At 36.1% G+C, this 20,688-nt stretch overlaps 1 protein-coding gene across 4 annotated transcripts in view; it reads right to left on the bottom strand.

Annotated features, from left to right (window-relative positions):
* Positions 1-425: 425 nt before the first annotated feature.
* LOC149790206 (epidermal growth factor receptor-like) overlaps positions 426-20,688 on the bottom strand; it is a 320,772-nt gene continuing 300,509 nt past the window's right edge. For 2 of the 4 annotated variants that reach the window (XM_089972210.1, XM_089972209.1), the window contains exons 26-29: positions 12,143-12,319; positions 10,658-10,880; positions 6,796-6,996; positions 427-3,735 (exon numbers count right to left, since the gene is read on the bottom strand). In XM_089972210.1, the coding sequence (XP_089828336.1) occupies positions 3,461-3,735; positions 6,796-6,996; positions 10,658-10,880; positions 12,143-12,319 (876 nt within the window). In that variant the 3' untranslated portion in view covers positions 427-3,460. Of the gene's footprint in view, positions 3,736-6,795; positions 6,997-10,657; positions 10,881-12,142; positions 12,320-20,688 lie in introns of all 4 variants that reach the window. The other 2 variants (XR_016423815.1, XM_089972213.1) reach the window with 2 other exon arrangements.

Genomic DNA, 20,688 nt, shown 5'->3' on the forward strand with positions numbered 1-20,688 from the left:
TAAGAAGGAGTAGCAATAACAAACTTGTGCTAATGGATGGACATGTGACAGGTAACAAACTTGTGCTAATGGACGGAAAGACAACAGGTAACAAATGAATGATGGACATCAGATCATCCCAAGAAGTTCTTATAGTCTATAAGGACCTACAAAAAACCCCAGAGAAAGTCAGAGTAATGCATGCTGTTTCTTTTTCTTTAAATGTTTATTTATTTCTTTCTTTGTATCGAATTGGTTTTTCATCCAAAGGTATCATAAGTTTATACTGGATACAGATCAATGATTACAAGGAATATATACATATCCAACACTTTGTATCTACGAAAACACAACCTTATATTTTACTGAATAAAATTACATACAAAATATCTGATGCATGAAATAAGCTATATATTTGTATATTATACAGATGTATATATAATATATATATATATATATATATATATATATATATATATATATATATATATATATATATATATATATATATATATACACACACATACATACACACACACACATATAGACACAAACACACACACGGTGACATATTTGGTTTAAACCGCTATGTTAAATGTCACTTGAACTGAGACATTTGTTTGGGACATTAGGTTTAGTTAACTCTATATGAACTATAAAAACAAAAATACATATAACAAACAATACATACATGTCTTTCTATCTATATAAACTCTAACAAGGTATAGTCTACACTTAATTTCTCACTAATTAACGAGTCTCATCTTTATTGCCACATTGTATAAAAAAACTTAGCATAAATTACACAAATCAACACTGTACAACAATACTAACACTTGAGTTCAAAACTTTTCATGCATAACATTAACAGATAATGAACTTGGTTTTCTGCTGACTCAGTATAGTTTGAACTGATGAATGGACATGGTTTTCTGTCGACTCCATATACTTTGCACTCTGAACACAAACAGAGCATACTAGACATGTCTAACCTGTACTAAAAATTGAACATCCCCATCCAAGTTCTGCAATCCCATCATGTTTAACCTGTCCTAAACAGTGAACAGCCTGGTCCGAGAGCTTTAATCCCAGAAAATATCAAAGTTTAACCTGTACTAAACAGTAAACAGCCTAGAACTTGACCTGCTATCCCATAATGCCAGGGCAGAGCAGGTTTAACAAAAACATAAGCACAATAAACATCATACACTCTGATCTGCCAGCAAAATAAACACACATCATACACCCTGACCTGCCAGCAAAATAAACACACATCATACACCCTGACCTGCCAGCAAAATAAGCACACATCATACACTCTGATCTGCCAGCAAAATAACACACATCATACACCCTGACCTGCCAGCAAAATAACACACAGCATACACCCTGATCTGCCCAGCAAAATAACAGTATACATCAGGCATGGGCAACTTCCTCCTGGGTATGGGCTGAAAAAGTGATTTTTAAAGCCACAGCCTATGAAGTAAATTAACGAAACCACGTCATGAGCCGAATCCATCCTGTAATTTGCCCACCCCTGATATATACCCTGATCTGCCACTAAGATACCAGACAGTACACATAGTACATTATCTTGACAGTTGTGTGTTATACACTTGCAAATCTGGTACTGTACTATATAGAAATGACAACTTTTTACTCACAAGCCATGAATTTCAATCCCGAGTCAAAGAAAACCATTTACTCATTCCTTGCTCCCTATTCAAAATGAATGAAAACTGGTACTTGTAAATGATAATTGGTACTTGTACATGAAAATTGGTACTTGTAAATGAAACTGTTGTTGAATTTTGCTCCCAAACAAGAGTTGATGAAACGTTATATATATATATATATATATATATATATATATATATATATATATATATATATATATATATATATATATATATATTGCTCCCTTAACAGAGTTAATGAAAACTTTACTTGTGTGTCAGGCTCCCAGTTCTGAATCAATGAAAACTTTGACTTGTGTGTCTTGTTCCCTTATCCCCCAAAAAAAGAAACTTTGTACTGGTGTTTTGCACTCTATAATGAGTCAATAAAACCATTACTCTTGTGTTGCTCCCTTTTCAGAGTCACTGAAAACGTTTACAAGTGACTTGATCCCTGTTCTGAGTCAATGAAAACTTTGTTGCACCTGAAATGTAATGTCATGTTTAGTTCCCTTCACTCATATATGGTGTAGCTCTGCTCGAAGTAGATGATTACTTTCTCACCCTCCAGTCATGAACATTTAACCAGAATTTATTGAGGAGGTGGCCTTGTTCAATCCTTTTTAACTATTTTCCCTGTTTTTCACATCAACAATGGTAACATGACAGACAGCAATGATCTCTGCAGCTGATTAATCCTGAATTGTTTTCCAATTATTGAAAACATGCAAGACTGGACTTCTAATGAATCACTCGAAGCAAATTGAAACAGTTATTCCAAATTTATGACTGGTTATCCACATCTTTTACTCTTCACCTTTTCAAGGTTGAATAACAATAGAAGATTCTGTTGTCTCTTATTTACATTATGTGTATGCACTGTACTCTATGGTTTCCACATTTTAGTTGTGATCACCAACTTCATTACTGTCAGAAAACTAACTTAAAGTTAGATCGTGCTGCTTTCTTCCTGATCATGCTAACTTCTTCCCTCTTCCCCTGGATCAAGTGAGACACGAAATATTTGTGATGTTTGAAAGATTGAGTGGAATTCACAGTATCATTATTATGCATCCTTTTTATGTTTTCAATATTGTACATATCCTGTCAGTACATTATGGTTTCATATCCTGTCAGTACATTATAGTGTCATATCCTGTCAGTACATTATATTGTCATATCCTGTCAGTACATTATATAGTCATATACTGTCAGTACATTATAGTGTCATATCCTGTCAGTACATTATGGTTTCATATCCTGTCAGTACATTATATTGTCATATCCTGTCAGAACATTATGGTTTCATATCCTGTCAGTACATTATAGTGTCATATCATGTCAGTACATTATGGTTTCATATCCTGTCAGTACATTATGGTTTCATATCCTGTCAGTACATTATGGTGTAACATTTCATCTGATTTATTGGTGTACCATTCTTCCTCACTGAAACTATGACTGGCAGCAAATAAACTGTAGTCTATCATGCTTATTAACATCAGACTAAATCCAGGTTCTTCACACAAATAAGTAACAACATTTTAAAGTGCATTTCAAAGCAAGTAAGCTCATTTACCAGAATGGCTTGTTTTAAGAATAGGCACTACATCGTGTGATAAAATATCACAACATTATTAACACAGTTGCTAAATACAAGTTCAAGTGTTTTCTGAACAGTTGCTACGTACAAGCCTAACAGTTCATACATATAAGTCTACATTTTTCTGAACAGTTTATTATGGCAGTAGAATGCTGACAAATTGTATGCAAAGATGCATTTTAGTCCATCTACCATACTGCTACACCTTTGATTCTGCGTTTAAATTTGAAAATAATAATGGCTGACCCTCAGGACTGTTCTGGCGCAATACAGTTTCATTGTAATAGTCATTAACTAAACGCTTTGGTTTGGGAGCAACTTTGGGTTTGGTAGGTTTATGAAGAAATACATCATCGGTAGTTCTCTCAAAATATTCAGGATTTTCAACAGCATTTCGTAGAGATATTGGATCTGGTTGAATATATTGCTGTTGACTGTCCTCTGCATTTAGTTGTTTCTCATTGACATAGTAATCTGGAAATTGAAGAAGAAAGAAAGGTACATAATCATTGCTTCAGATTTAAATGTGTCACATGTTGGGCCGGGACAGGGCGAGGGTGGAACAGGGCATGGGTGGAGTAGTGTGGGCTTGTGTATTACTCCAAACACTTAAACTTTAATTAAATTAAATTTAATTTAATTATTTGCTGATGATAGTAAGATATCCAGTGAGTCACACATTAATGACACACACCTTGCATACTTGCTTACAAGTCCAACCAAATGAGTTATACACTGACTTCACACACCCTTGTTTACTCACAAGATCGCCTAATGAGTTATACATTGACTTCACATACCCTTGTTTACTCACAAGATCAGCCTAATGAGTTATACCTTAACTTCACACACCTTGCATACTTGCTTACAAGTCCAACCAAATGAGTTATACATTAACTTCACACTCCTTGCATACTTGCTTACAAGTCCAACCTAATGAGTTAGACATTAACTTCACATACCCTTGTTTACTCACAAGATCAGTCTAATGAGTTATAAATTAACTTCACACACCTTGCATGCTTGCTTACAAGTCCAACCTAATGAGTTAGACGTTAACTTCACATACCCTTGTTTACTTACAATATCAGTCTAATGAGTTATACATTTAACTTCACACACCTTGCATACTTGCTTACAAGTCCAACCAAATGAGTTATATCTTAACTTCACACACCTTGCATACTTGCTTACAAGTCCAACCTAATGAGTTATACATTAACTTCACACCTTGCATACTTGCTTACAAGTACAACCTAATGAGTTATACATTAACTTCACATACCTTGTATACTTGCTTACAAGTCCAACCTAATGAGTTATACATTAACTTCAAACCTTGCATACTTGCTTACAAGTCCAACCTAATGAGTTAGACATTAACTTCATATACCCTTGTTTACTCACAATATCAGTCTAATGAGTTATACATTAACTTCACACACCTTGCATAATTGCTTACAAGTCCAACTAAATGAGTTATACCTTAACTTCACACACCTTGCATACTTGCTTACAAGTCCAACCAAATGAGTTATATCTTAACTTCACACACCTTGCATACTTGCTTACAAGTCCAACCTAATGAGTTATACATTAACTTCACACCTTGCATACTTGCTTACAAGTACAACCTAATGAGTTATACATTAACTTCACATACCTTGTATACTTGCTTACAAGTCCAACCTTACGAGTTATACATTAACTTCAAACCTTGCATACTTGCTTACAAGTCCAACCTAATGAGTTAGACATTAACTTCACATACCCTTGTTTACTCACAAGATCAGTCTAATGAGTTATACATTGACTTCACACACCTTGCATACATGCTTGCAAGTCAAACCTAATGAGATCATACAATGATGTCACATACCCTGTATACTCACAGACCCAGCTCTGTCATTGCATAATACATCTTGTTAAGAGTAATCAGTATAACAAACGACACAGACCCTGATCTGCTGGCACATAATAGGATGGCAGACAAGGGTCTATGTTGTTTGCATTTAGACCAGACTCAGAAGCATGGATAGAAGGTAATAAGGTTTATACAAGGTCTCCTTTTCTTTTCTTATTACCTTTCTTTCAAACCAACAGAAACCAAATCATGTCACCTATACAAGTGAAATCAAATCAATCATGTCACCTATGCAAGTCAAACCAATTATGTCACCCATACAAGTCAAATCAATCATGTCACCTACACAAGTGAAATGAATCATGTCACCTATACAACTAAAGTGAATCATGACATATGCAAGCGAAATGAATCATGTCACCTATACAAATGAAATCAATCATGCCACCTATACAAGTCAAATCAATCATGTCAACTATGCCAGTGAAACCAATGGCACTTGTGCCAATGTAATCAACCATGACACTTATGTCAATGAAATCAATCATGTCACCCATGCCAGTCAAACCAATCATGTCACCTATGCCAATGAAGCCAAATCATCTCACTAATGCAATGAAGTCAAATCCAATCACGTCCCAGTGAAGTCAATAATGTCACCTATGCCACTGAAATAAAGTCACATCACCTATGCCACTGCTGTTAAATCATGACACCTATGCCAGCAAAATCAGCCATGTCACCGAGGCCAAAGAAGTCAAATCATGTTACCTATGCCAATTAAATGAAGTCAAATTACTTATGCCACTGAAATGAAGTCACATCACCTATGCCAATGCTTTTATATCATGTAATCTATACCAGTGAAATCAATTACGTGACAATGGCCAAAGATGTCATATGTTGCCTATACCAATGAAGTAAAATCATGTTACCCCTGCCAATTAAGCCAAATCATGTTACCCCTGCCAATTAAGCCAAATCATGCCACTCATGCCAATTATATCAAATCATGCCACCTATATCAGTCAAGTAAAGCATATGAGGTATCTTCCAAGCTGAATTAAACAATATTTTGCTTGCTGCAAGCAGTTCATGGCTGGAAATATTATACAACAATTTAATAAATTTGATATTTTATGGCTTTCACTTAATATCCCCCTATAAGTTGCATTTAATAAATTTGATATTCTGTGGCTTTCATTTGATATCCCCCTATATGTTGCCTTTAATAAATTTGATATCACACGGGCTCTTATTTAATATGCCCCTAAAAGTTGCATTCAATAAATTTAATATCCCATGGGCTCTGATTTAATTTGCCCCTAAAAGTTGCATTCAATAAATTTGATATCTCATGGGCTCTATTTTAATATGTCCCTAAAAGTTGAATTCAATAAATTTGATATCCCATGAACTCTCATTTAATATCCCACTATATATCGCATTCAATCAATTTAATATCTCATGGACCCTCATTTAATATCCCACTATATGCTGCATTCAATACATTTGATATCTCATGGACTCTCATTTAATATCTTGCTATTTGTTGTATTCAATCAATCTGATATCTCATGGACTCTCATTTAATATCCCGCTATATGTTGCATTCAATACATTTGATATCCCATGGACTCTCATTTAATATCCTGCTATATGTTGCATACCTTTGCCATCAGTAATGTCCATGTAGGCAGGATGGTTGGAAGACTTGGGCTGGAGATAGTCGTCTTCATCCACTGGGAGATTAATGGTTACATCAGGTGACTGGACTGGAGGTGACCGTGATTTTCGACCACTTGGCAACCGACCTACATTTTCAAATGGACTATTGGGACCACTTTGACTAAACACAGCATCAGGTTCATCTAGGAGAAAGGAAACATACACAAGTATTTAATATTATAATAATTACAAAGTATATTAAAAATATTTGTAAAAAAATATTACTCTGTGTGTGTGTGATTAGGATTTTTAACGTAGCTTTAAAAAATTTTCAGTCATATCACTATGATGTCTGCAGTTAGGTAGTTTATAGTGATGTCTAGCACAGCGGCATCATGCCGCAGACATGTAGCATGATGTCCCACCCAGTCACATTATCCTGACACCAGGCTGACCAGTCCTAACACTAACCTCTTAATGCTGAGCACTTAGCGAGGCAGCCGTTAGTACCATTTTTGTAAGTCTTTGGTATGACTTGGCCGGGGTTCAAACCCACGACCTCACGCTTAAGAGACAAATGATCTAACCACTAGGCCACTGGAGAACAGATAAACAGACCAGAGATTACTGTATATACTTACTTGCAAGTCAGGTCCAACTAAAAAACAGACAGAACCAGATCTGCCATAGTGTAACATGCCATCAGACCAGAGTCTCTCCTCTTTCTTTGGAGTATCATGTGGAAATACAACAAGACCATGTTGTTTGCCACTGGACCATGACTTATTTGCATATAGCAAAGGTAAATATGTATATAAATTTTACTTAATAATTAAAACCAGGTTAAAAATGAAATAATAATTATAAACAAATTATAATTTCTCATTTTTTAAATATCACTGTTATCTTTATGTGACCTTGATTAAAATAATGACTAGAAATTAAGAGTATTTTGAACTGAAACAAATCCCCAGCCTTAAGTAGACATCCTACAGTCACCTGTAGAATTCCTAAAATCAGCTGCAAATTTCCTACAATCAGTTGTAGATTTTATACAAATAAATGTAGGCTTCCTACAATCAGTCATAGACTTCTTACAATCAGTTGTACACTTCTTACAATCAGTTGTAGAATTTATATAAACAATTGCAGACTTCCTACAATCAGTCATAAACTTCATACAATTAGTTGTAGACTTCTTACAATCTGCGGTAGACTTCCTACAAACAAACAAAGACTTCTTACAATCAGTTGTAGACTTCGCACAATCATTTGTAGATGACCTACAATCAGTTGCAGACTTCCTGTAATAAGTTGTAGACTTCAACAGTCAGTTGTAGACTTCCCACACTCAGTTGTCGACTTCCTACAATCAGTTTTTGACTTCCTACAATCAGTTGTATTTCAACAATCAATTGTAAACTTCCTACAATCAGTTGTCGACTTCCTACAATCAGATGCAGACTTCTTACAATCAGTTGTATTTCAACAATCAATTGTTGACTTCCTACAATCAGTTGTTGTTGTTGTTGTGGGGTTTAATGCCATTTTTCAGCACACGATAGGCTACCTACAATCAGTTGTATTTCAACAATCAATTGTAAACTTCCTACAATCAGTTGTCAACTTCCTACAATCAGTTGTAGACTTCTTACAATCAGTTGTATTTCAATAATCAATTGCAGACTTCCTACAATCAGTTGTAGACTTCCTACGATCAGTTGTTGACTTCCTACAATCAATTGTAGACTTCCTACAAACAAATACAGACTTCTTACAATCAACTGTAAACTTCCTACAATCAGTTGTAAACTTCCTACAATCAGTTGTAGACTTCTTACAATCAGTTGTAGACTTCTTACAATCAGTTGTATTTTAACAATCAATTGTAGACTTCTACAATCAGTTGTAAACTTCCTACAATCAGTTGTAGACTTCAAAACTTAAAAAATCAATTAGTACAGAATTCTACATTAATGAATCAATTAAAAAATCAATTAGTACAGAATTCTATATTAATGAATCAATTAAAAAATCAATTAGTACATAATTCTACATTAATGAATCAACTGAAAAATCAATTAGCACAGAATTCTACATTAATGAATCAATAAAAAAATCAATTAGTACAGAATTCTACATGAATGAATCAACTAAAAAATCAATTAGTGCAGAATTCTACATTAATGAATAAATTAAAACATCAACTAGTACAGAATTCTACATTAATGAATCAATAAAAAAATCCATTAGTACAGATACTACATTAATGAATCAATTAAAAATCAACTAGTACAGAATTCTACATTAATGAATCAATTAAAAATCAATTAGCACAGATTCTACATTAATGAATTAATTAAAAAATCAATCAGTACAGAAGTCTGCCTATAGTAATGAATCAGTATAGAAATTAATTAGAACTGAGTTCAGACTATATCAGTTAATCACTTAAGAAATCAATTAGTACAAAATTCTGACTATATTAATTAAAACATCAATTAGAACATAATTCTGACTACATTAACTGTCTTTAGGAATATGTCAATATTAAACTGGTAAAATAAAAAGCTTTCTTTTAATATGCAAAAGTACCATTTAGTACAATTTTTTATGTGATATAAATGTCCTATTTAGAGCAATCTTTACCAGATATGTGAAGGTTATACTTAGAACAATATTTACATAGAATGTTAGGGTCACACTTTGGACAATATTTACACAAAATACTAAGGTCACACTTAGGACAATATTTACACAGTATGTCAAGGAACAGAGAGGACAACATTTACATAGTATGTCAAAGTAACACTTAGGACAATATTTACACAGTATGTAAAGGCCACACTTAGGACAATATTTACACAGTATGTCAAGGTCACACTTAGGACAATATTTACACAGTAAGTCAAGGTAACACTTAGGAAAGTATTTACACTTTATATCAAAGTCTTACTTAGGACAATATTTACACATTATATAAGTCCAACTCAGGAAAGTCTTTACACATTATGTAACAGTCCTGTTTAGGACAATTTTTATACATTATGTGCCAGTCCCAATTAGGACAATCTTTACACATTATGTGACAGTCCCGATTGGGCAATCTTTACACATTATATGACAGTCCCAATTGGGACAATTTTTACACATGTGACAGTCCCAATTAGGACAATCATTATGTGACAGTCCCAATCAGGACAATCTTTACACATTATGTGACAGTCCCAATTGGGAAAATCTTTACACATTATGTGACAGTCCCACTTAGTTCAATTTTTACACATTATGTGACAGTCCCAATTAGGACAATATTTACACATTATGTGACAGTCCCAATTAGGACAATCTTTAAACATTATGTGACAGTCCCAATTAGGTCAATCTTAACACATTATGTGACAGTCCCAATTAGGACAATCTTTACATATTATGTGACAGTCCCAATTAGGATAATCTTTACACATTATGTGACAGTCCCAATTAGGATAATCTTTACACATTATGTGACAGTGCCAATTAGGATAATCTTTACACATTATGTAACAGTGTCAGTTAGGATAATCTTTACACATTATGTGACAGTCCCAATTAGGATAATCTTTACACATTATGTGACAGTCCCAATTAGGATAATCTTTACATAGGATAATCTTTACACATTATGTGACACCCCAATTAGGATAATCTTTACACATTATGTGACAGTGCCAATTAGGATAATCTTTATATGGATGCATAAGATTCCTGATATAAAGATGGCAATAGACATACTTCATTACTTTAATTGAAGTGACATTAATGTGGAAAGATATTTTATTATATTTGATTTCATTATCTACAGTCGAATCTACAATACCGTACCTATCCCTCTATCCTTTAAGAACTTGACAGGATCAGAACTGTATCGTGAATTAATGCTATCTCCACGAGCACGACTTGGAGACAATTCCCTCTGCTGGCGGGCTGCAGCTGCACTCTCAAGGTGGCCATAGCGTTTTTCTCGCCTTGGACCTGGATTGACTTCCTTCTCTTTGAAATCTAGGTTAGAAACTGATCCAATGCTGGGGATTGTTGTCAGTGGTGTCTGGAGGAGCAATAGAGAAACTGGCTTTAATGTTCTCATTGATGACAGCTTTCAGGTTGTATCTATACATGAGAGTGCTTGTACAAAATTCAGATATGTTTTTTCAAGTCATTATTTTGTAAGTGAAACCTGCTTTAGTTGCCAACTCCATATAAAGGTGAATTGCATATATTGGACATGCATAAACCCCAAAGTTTACTTACCTGACCACACCTACCTTATAAAAGGGACCATGATATACTGATCCACTTTATACTGGGTGCATTATACACAGGTAAGTACCATGAACACCGTATGACACTATTCAAGACAGCTATATAACTGTGGTTATAGATGAGGTTGCCATATGCCAGGGTATATTATACATATAGTATTACTAGATCAAGTCTTGGGATCTGTAACCATTTTTGCCTTATAAAAGAGACAGTGTTATAATGGGTCATGTTATGATGATGTGCATTATACTCAATATTACTACTATATAAAGTGTTGGGATCTGTAACCATTCTTGCCTTATAAAGAAGACAGTGGTTATAATGGGTCATGTTATAATGATGTCCATCATTCTCAGTAATACTCCTTAAAAAGTCTTGGGATCTGTGACCATTCTTGCCTTATACAAAAGACAGTGTTATAATGGGTCATGTTATCATGATGTGCATCATACTCAGTTTTATTACTATATAAAGTCTTGAGATCTGCAACCATTCTTGCCTAATAAAAGCGACAGTGTTGTAACGGGTCATGTTATAATGATGTGCATCATTTTCAGTATTACTACTATATAAAGTCTTGGGATCTGTAACCATTCTTGCCTTATACAAGAGACAGTGTTATAATGGGTCATGTTATCAAGATACACATCATACTCAGTTTTATTACTATATAAAGTCTTGGGATCTGCAACCATTCTTGCCTAATAAAAGAGACAGTGTTATAATGGGTCATGTTATAATGATGTCCATCATTCTTAGTATTACTCCTATATAAAGTTTTGGGATCTGTAACCATTCGTGCCTTATAAAGGAGACAGTGTTATAATGGGTTGTGTTATAATGGGTCATGTTATAATGATGTCCATCATACTCAGTATTACTCCTATATAAAGTCTTGGGATCTGTCACCATTACTCCCCTATAAAAGTGACAGTGTTATAATGGGTCATGTTATAATAAGTTATCAATGCACATGTCCAAGTCTTTTCATTTCTCAATTGTCTGCGTATTATACATAAGAAAATGTATTAAAATACAATAATATACCTTTACAATTGGAGTGGCTCCATCAGCCACATAATTCTGGATATGCTGTGATGACCTTGGCTGAAGATAATCATCGGCTTCAATAACTTCTTCTGGACCATCTTGTGCCACACTTAGATGCCTTGCAAGGTCATTCTTATCATAAGAGTAGCTGGGTAATCTCATCAACTTGTCGCCCTGAAATACATACATATCACTATACAGTAATTCTTGAAGGTCTGTATCAACCTGAAATACATATGTATCACTGTACAGTAATTCCTGATGGTCTGTATCGACCTAAAAAACATACATATCACTGTACAGTAATTCTTGATGGTATGTATCAACCTGAAATACATAGATATCACTGTACAGTAATTCTTGATGTCTATATTAACCTAAAAAAACATACATATCACTGTACAGTAATTCCTGATGGTCTATACCACTCTGAAATACATATGTATCACTGTACAGTAATTCATGATGGTCTGTATCAACCAAAAAAACATACATATAACTGTACAGTAATTTTTGATGGTCTGTATCACCCTTGAAATGCATGCATATCACTGTACGGTTATTCTTGATGGTCTATATCAACCTAAAATACATACATATCACTCTCATAAATTCTTGACGGTCCATATCAACCTAAAGTATATACATATCTCTTCACAACAATTCTTGATAATCTGTATCATGCTGAAATACTGATTATCACAGACTGTACAGTGATAATTGTCTTTATTATAACTATGTATGTATCACTGTACAGTGATAACTGACTGTCTTTATTACCTAGACATATCACTGTGCAGTAATTTTTGATAGTCTGAAAAGAGCCAACTGTGTCAAGTTTTTCATCCAAAGTATCTTTCTTAAATCAGAATTTTTCTTTCATGAAAAGGAAATGGAAAAAATTAAACTTTGATATAATGTAAAATTCAACTGTATGAACCATTTCTTAAACTGAAGTAAAATAATGCATACTAAATTCAATTGTACTAACGATTTCTTACACCTGACCTAAGTAAAACATTGCATACTGAATTTAACTGTATTACTTACACCTGGCTTAAGTAAAATAATGCATATTGAATCCAAATGTATTAACAACTTCTTACACCTGACACTGAATCTTCAAATTCTGTGATTAAATCTGAAATCATTATTTAACCAGTGATACTTCCCATAAACTTTGCTCTTTACCAATGATACTTTCCACAAAGTTTGCTCTCAACCAATGATACTTCCCACAAAGTTTGACTCTACCAATGATAATTCTCTCAAAGTCTGACTCAACCGTTGATACTTCCCATAATGTTTGCTCATTGCCAATGATACTTCCCACAAAGTTTGACTCAACCAGTGATACTCCCCACAAAGTTTGACTCAACCAATGATAATTCTCACAAAGTTTGACTCAGCCATTGATACTTCCCACAAAGTCTGCTCTCAACCAATGATACTTCCCACAAAGTCTGACTCAACCAATAATACTTCCCAAAAAGTTGAACTCAATCAATGATACTTCTCACAAAGTCTAACTCAAACAATAATACTTCCCACGAAGTTTAACTCAAGCAATGATACTTCCCACAAAGTCTGACTCACCAATAATACTTCCCACAAAGTTTAACTCAAGCAATGATACTTCCCACAAAGTTTACTCTCAACCAATAATACTTCCCATAAAGTTTGACTCAACCAATGATACTTCCCACAAAGTCTGTCTCAACCAATGATACTTCTCACAAAGTTTAACTCAAGCAATGATACTTCCCACAAAGTCTGACTCAACCAATTATACTTCCCTCAAAGTTTAACTCAAGCAATGATACTTCCCACAAAGTCTGACTCCACCAATTATACTTACCTCAAAGTTTAACTCAAGCAATGATACTTCCCTCAAAGTCTGACTCAACCAATTATACTTCCCTCAAAGTTTGCTCATGGCATTTTAACCTATGTGTTATTATGTTTTCACTGAAAAACTTTAATTGAAGTAATTAAATCAACATTAGTGTTCAACTGATATGTAACAGCATTCCTTGGTATTTTTCCTTGCCAATTATATTAAAAATACAATGCATCAGCACATGATAAAAAAAAAATTTCTTTTACTGAATCTAACCATGAAGGTTTAGTAGTTTTTGGTAATGTTTCCGTTTGCAATAGTTTTTGGTAATGTTTCCATTTGCAATTGTTTATGGTAGTTTTTCCATTTGCAATAGTTTATGGTAGTTTTTCCATTTGCAATAGTTTATGGTAGTTTTTCCATTTGCAGTAGTTTCTGGTACTTTTTCCACTTGCAACAGTTTTGATTAGGCTTCCTATTTACAGTAGCTTTGGGTAGGTTTTTCGTTTGCAGGATTTTAAAGAACTTTGATACATTATGGTAGGTGTTGGCAACTATGCAAATAAAGTTTCGCAGAATTCACAGTAATATGGGTTGTTTGTTTGGAGAAAGCAAATAATTTTTATGGATTACCCAAACATGTCAGGATACATACACAGCATATGCAATGACTTACTTCCTGTCCTTCTTACAAAGTGACCTAGCAGGTCATGGTAATAGATATAAAAACTCCTTTATGTATATACATAAAACTTACATGTCAATACTTCATGCATAACATATGTTGTCTAATTATGTCTCTCACTACAGTTAATTAATAAATTAGTAATTTGCTACAGTTACTCACTAATTATCAGCATAATGTTTCCATTCATAAGGGTATAGCAGTTAGGGGAACACGTGCTCTAAACAACACAAGATTCTAATTAATTAATTAAATCTGAGACATTTTTCTCCAATATAGTCAAATGTCAAAAACTCTCTGGGCTACATGGATTTACACAGGCAATAAAGTCCAATATCAAAGACTCTTTAAGCTACATGGATTTACACAGGCTATAAAGTGCAATATCAAAGACTCCCTGGGCCACATGGATTTACACAGGCTATTAAATGCAATATAAAGACTCCCTGGGTTACATGGATTTATCCAGGCTATAAAGTTCAATGTCAAAGAACCCTGGGCTACATGGATTTATATAGGCTATAAAGTCAAATGTCAAAGACTCACTGGGGTACATGGATTTATACAGGTTATAAAGTCAAATTTCAAAGACTGACTGGGATACATGAATTTATACAGGCTATAAAGTCAAATGTCAAAGACTCTTTAGGCTACATGGATTTACACAGGCTATAAAGTCCAATGTCAAAGACTCCTTGGGCTACATGGATTTACCCAGGATATGTTTTCAAAGAGCAAATGTCAAAGACTACATGGGCTGACCAGGCCATATAGTTCAATGTCAAAGACTCCCTGGGCTACATGGATTTCTCCAGGAAATGTAGTCCAATGTCAAAGACTCCCTGGGTTACATGGATTTCTCCAGGCAATGTAGTTCAATGTCAAGACCCCTTGGGCTACATGGCTTTCTCCAGGCAATGTAGTTCAATGTCAAGACCCCCTGGGCTACATGGATTTCTCCAGGAAATGTAGTCCAATGTCAAAGACTCCCTGGGTTACATGGATTTCTTCAGGAAATGTAGTCCAATGTCAAGACCCCCTGGGCTACATGGATTTATCCAGGCAATGTAGTTCAATGTCAAGACCCCCTGTGTTACATGGATTTCTCCAGGCAATGTAGCCCAATGTCAAAGACTCCCTGGGTTACATGGATTTCTCCAGGCAATGTAGTTCAATGTCAAGACCCCCTGGGCTACATGGATTTCTCTAGGCATGTAGTTCAATGTCAAGACCCCCTGGGCTACTGGATTTCTCCAGGAAATGTAATCCAATGTCAAAGACTCCCTGGGTTACATGGATTTCTCCAGGAAATGAAGTCCAATGTCAAAGACTCCCTGGGTTACATGGATTTCTCCAGGCAATGTAGTCCAATGTCAGACTCCCTGAGTTACATGGATTTCTCCAGGAAATGTAGTCCAATGTCAAAGACTCCCTGGCTTACATGGATTTCTCCAAGAAATGTAGTCCAATGTCAAAGGCTCCCTGGGTTACATGGACTTCTCCAGGAAATGTAGTCCAATGTCAAGACTCCCTGGGTTACATGGATTTCTCCAGGAAATGTAGTCCAGTGTCAAAGACTCCCTGGGTTATATGGATTTCTCCAGGAAATGTAGTCCAGTGTCAAAAAAACTCCCAGGGATACATAGATTTTCCATATAATTGTTGTTGTTCTAGGGTTTAACGCCATTTTTCAGCACAAGATAGGCTATACATGGCAGTCAGTAAAACTGGTGGAGGAAGAACCCTGGAAAACCCAGGGAAGAACCACCGACCCACAAGAAGCTATTGGCAGGCTTTCCCACATACCCACGCTAGCTGAGCCTTGGACTCGACCCACGCAGACAGAGGTGAGATGGCAGTGATCTAGAACGGTGAGCGCTTTAGACCACTCGGCCACTCAGGGTCCCAATTTTCCAGATAAATGATGATGATAAAAGTAAACAACATTTAACTGTTTAGTGTTGAAACCATCACTAATTATATTCAGCAATAACAAGATTTTCAGATTAGCTGATGTAGTGGACATACTACATGCCAGATCAGCACAATTTTCATTTATGATCAACTGGACATCATAAGAAGTATTTTGGTGAAAATGCCAGCTGATATAGTTGTTCATTCATGAGAAGCAGTGACAAAGAGATTAAGAAGGCCACTGTTGCAGCCATACTTGATATTAGATTGGCCTGGTCTGATTCATTGCCTAGTCTGATTTTTTTAAAAAGAGTATTCTGATTCATTGCCTAGTCTGGTCCACTGCCTAGTCTGATTCATTGCCTAGTCTGATTCGTTGCCTAGTCTGGTCTACTGCCTAGTCTGATCCACTGCCTAGTCTGATTCATTGAAACATAGTAGGATTCATTTGAACCTAGTCTGATTCACTGTCTAGTCTGATCCATTGCCTAGTATGATTCACTGCCTAGTCTGATTCATTGTCTAGTCTGATTGATTCATTGCCTAGTGGACACATTAAGATAAATAGAACTTGCTGATATTGACACAAGGTGAAGTTCTATAGTCACACCTAACTAGCAGACACATTAATATAAAGGACTTTACACTCCTTGGCATCCGTCCGTCTACAAGAGATGATGGCATAGCTCCAAAGTACGCTTTTGCTTATCCTTCTTTTTAGCTCTCTTTTCAGCTTGCTTTATTCTCTTTTCCTCTGCGTTTTGAACTCCCTGCCTGACAGCTAGACGCCAGCTGGAACGGTTGTTTGCACAGCTCTCCCAGTCATTGACATTGATGTTTGCTGTCTTCATATCCTTCTTGCAAACATCTTTGTAGCGCAGATGTGGTCGTCCAGTTGGTCGTGCACCTTCTGCTAACTCCCCATATAACAGGTCCTTGGGAATGCGACCTGGGTCCATTCTCTTGACATGGCCGAGCCAGCGAAGGCGCCTCTCGCTGAGTATGGAGAACATGCTGTTCATGTTGGCGCGTTCTAGAACCTCTGTGTTGTTCACAAGGTGAAGTTCTATAGTCACACCTAACTAGCGGGCACATTAATATAAAGGGCTTTACACTGGAATCAGGATTATGTACAGTCTTACACTTACTAACAGACACATTCATATAAAACTGGTGTGCACATCCCTGGCCCGCGAACATATTCTTTCCCGCCCTCAGGGCAAATTAAAAGAACAAAGAAATCTGGCCCATGAACAGTAATTATATTAAAGAAATTAGTGTTTGTGGCCCTTGAGTGGTCTTAGAAAATGCAATCTGGCTCTTGGCCGAAAAAGGTTGTGCACCTATGATATAAAGTGAATCTGTTGATAAAAGAACAATGTTAAGTTTGACACTTAGCTAAAGAACACCTTCATATAAAGTAAACCTGTTGATATTAGAACAATATATCTTTGACATTTGTTTGGAGTAATCAGAAGAGCTAACACAGGCCCTGATCTGCCAGTCTATAATTAGATGGCAGAGTAGGGTCTATGTTATTTGCAGTTCTACTCAACTTGTGCATGAGAATATATGGTTCTATGTAGAAATGATCTGGAAAATTAATCTTATTTAGATACTGAAAATACTCAAGTCTAACAGTAACTATCAGCAATCCCTGTGAGACACCTGACTTCCTGACAGACACCTAAAACATTATCTAGACTCCTGACAGACACATCACATTGATTATCTGGACTCTTTGAGAGAAACCTAACACTGATGTCCTGGACTCCCTGAAAGACACCAAACACTGATGTCCTGGACTCCCTGAGAGACACCTAACACTGATTTCCTGGACTCCCTGAGACACCAAACACTGATTTCCTGGACTCCCTGATAGCAGACAACTAACACTGATTATCTAAACTCCCTGAGAGAAACCTAACACTGATTACCTGGACTCCCTGAGAGATAATAAACACTGATTACCTGGACTCTGTGAAAGACACTGAACACTTATTACATGGAATCTCTGACAGATACCTAACACTGATTACCTGGACTCCCTGACAGATACCTAACACTGATTACCTAGACTCCCTGACAAATACCTAACACTGATTATCTGAACTCTCTGACAGTAACCTAACACTGATTACCTGGACTCCCTGACAGACACCTAACACTGATTACCTGGACTCCCTGAGAGAAACCTAACACACTGATTATCTGGACTCCCTGAAAGATATCTAATACTTATTATATGGAATCCCTGAGAGACATCTAACACTAATTACATGGAGTCCCTGACATACACCTAACACTGATTATCAGGACTCCCTGAGAGACATCGAACACTGATTATCTGAACTCCCTGAGAAACACCTAACATTACCTGTACTCCATGTGAGACACCTAACATGCTGATTACCTGGACTTCCTGAAAAACACCTAACACTGATGATCTGGACTCCGAGACACACCTAACAAGATAATACTTTCTTATAGGCAATGTTGCCTTATAGTGGGGTACAACCAGGATTCAATCTGTATGCATCCCCAAGATGATATTCCATACAAGAGTACTGTTTTGTAAGAAAGGCTGCTTCAGGCATCATTTAGAGTAAAACAAAATCTACAAAAAGAAAATATACACTGCAACCCACCTCTCATTTATTCTGACGTTCCTAAATCGTTGTTATGTAAAATAAATACGGCAGCAAAAGCCTGACAGTTGTCTTCTATATTCAACTGTGAAACATGCTACTAAGCACACAAACATTTTCAACTAAACACAAATTGCAGCACTTAATTTTTTTCACCTCAAATATGCAAAGCTACATGAAAATAATGAGAAATTCGGGGGGGGGGGTGGTGCGTCCATCACTCAGAATGTACAAATTGAAAGCCATATAGGAGACGGCATATGGAGGGTGGGGGTAACAAAACAAAAGAGGTATCTGTAGTCAAGATACTTTACTGCAGGCTTTTTTAATGCATCTAATGGGTTAAATGTACGTGAAATTATATGGTCTCTCTAAGACAGGTGATCTCTTAATAAAGGTGACCCTCAGCACAAGTCTTAATGCAAACACTTATTACCACTATAGCCAGACACCATGCAGACAAAGTACACTTATCTTCATTAACAACACTTATGCAAAAGCCAACAATGATTTCAACTATTCTATCTCTCTTTATTTTAGAAAAAGTTTTCAAAACAATTTTATAACACATAACTGTTTACACTAGTAATTAATGGGTAATTAACATGGACATCTGTACACATCTTACATACCTGTACACATCTTACATACATGTACACATCTTACATACATGTACACTTCTATTTGGCATCTATTCTACAACCAATAAGCCTGTTGCCTCTTGGTTTGTGTGTGCATGTGTGGGTTGGGATATTGTTGGGGAGAGTGGGAGTGAAAGAGGTGTGGTGGGAGGGAGGAGGTGTTGGTGGCTTTCATCCCTTCCTCCCAGTTGGTATAATGTTGTCTTATTCACCTCAATTGAACTTTGATCCCATTTCAAACAAAGAATTTCCTGCAATGAGAATTTCCAATTGGGTGGATTGTCCAGTTTCAATCACATATTTTCCTGCAACGAAAATTGCAGTTGGTCAGATTTTTATATCATGGCTGCTCAGGAATCTGCAGTGGCCCAGTGACTGCATGCCATGTTTCTAACCAGAATGGATGCAGATTTTAGTGGCACTATGATTGCATACCAGACTCCTAACTAGAATGGATGCAAATTTACTGCCCCCTCCCCAGTTGTGGCAAAATTGGCTGTTACTGCATCACAATGACAAGTTAGGATTGGCTGCCACAGTGTGTGTCGCACAGACAAGAGAGATTTGGCTGTCATTGTGTCACACAGGTCAGAGAGGATTGGCTGTCACTGTGTCCCACAGGCCAGGCAGGATTGGCATGTCACACAGGTCAGAGAGGATTGGCTGTCACTGTGTCCCACAGGCCAGGCAGGATTGGCTGCCATTGTGTCACACAGGTCAGAGAGGATTGGCTGTCACTGTGTCCCACAGACCAGGCAGGATAGGCTGTCATTGTGTCACAAAAGTACATTACTCTAAATATGTAGGCAAGATAA

Source organism: Sinohyriopsis cumingii, chromosome 10 (genome assembly GCF_028554795.1).
Source record: "Sinohyriopsis cumingii isolate HCF-2022 chromosome 10, ASM2855479v2, whole genome shotgun sequence".
Classification (NCBI taxonomy): domain Eukaryota; kingdom Metazoa; phylum Mollusca; class Bivalvia; order Unionida; family Unionidae; genus Sinohyriopsis; species Sinohyriopsis cumingii.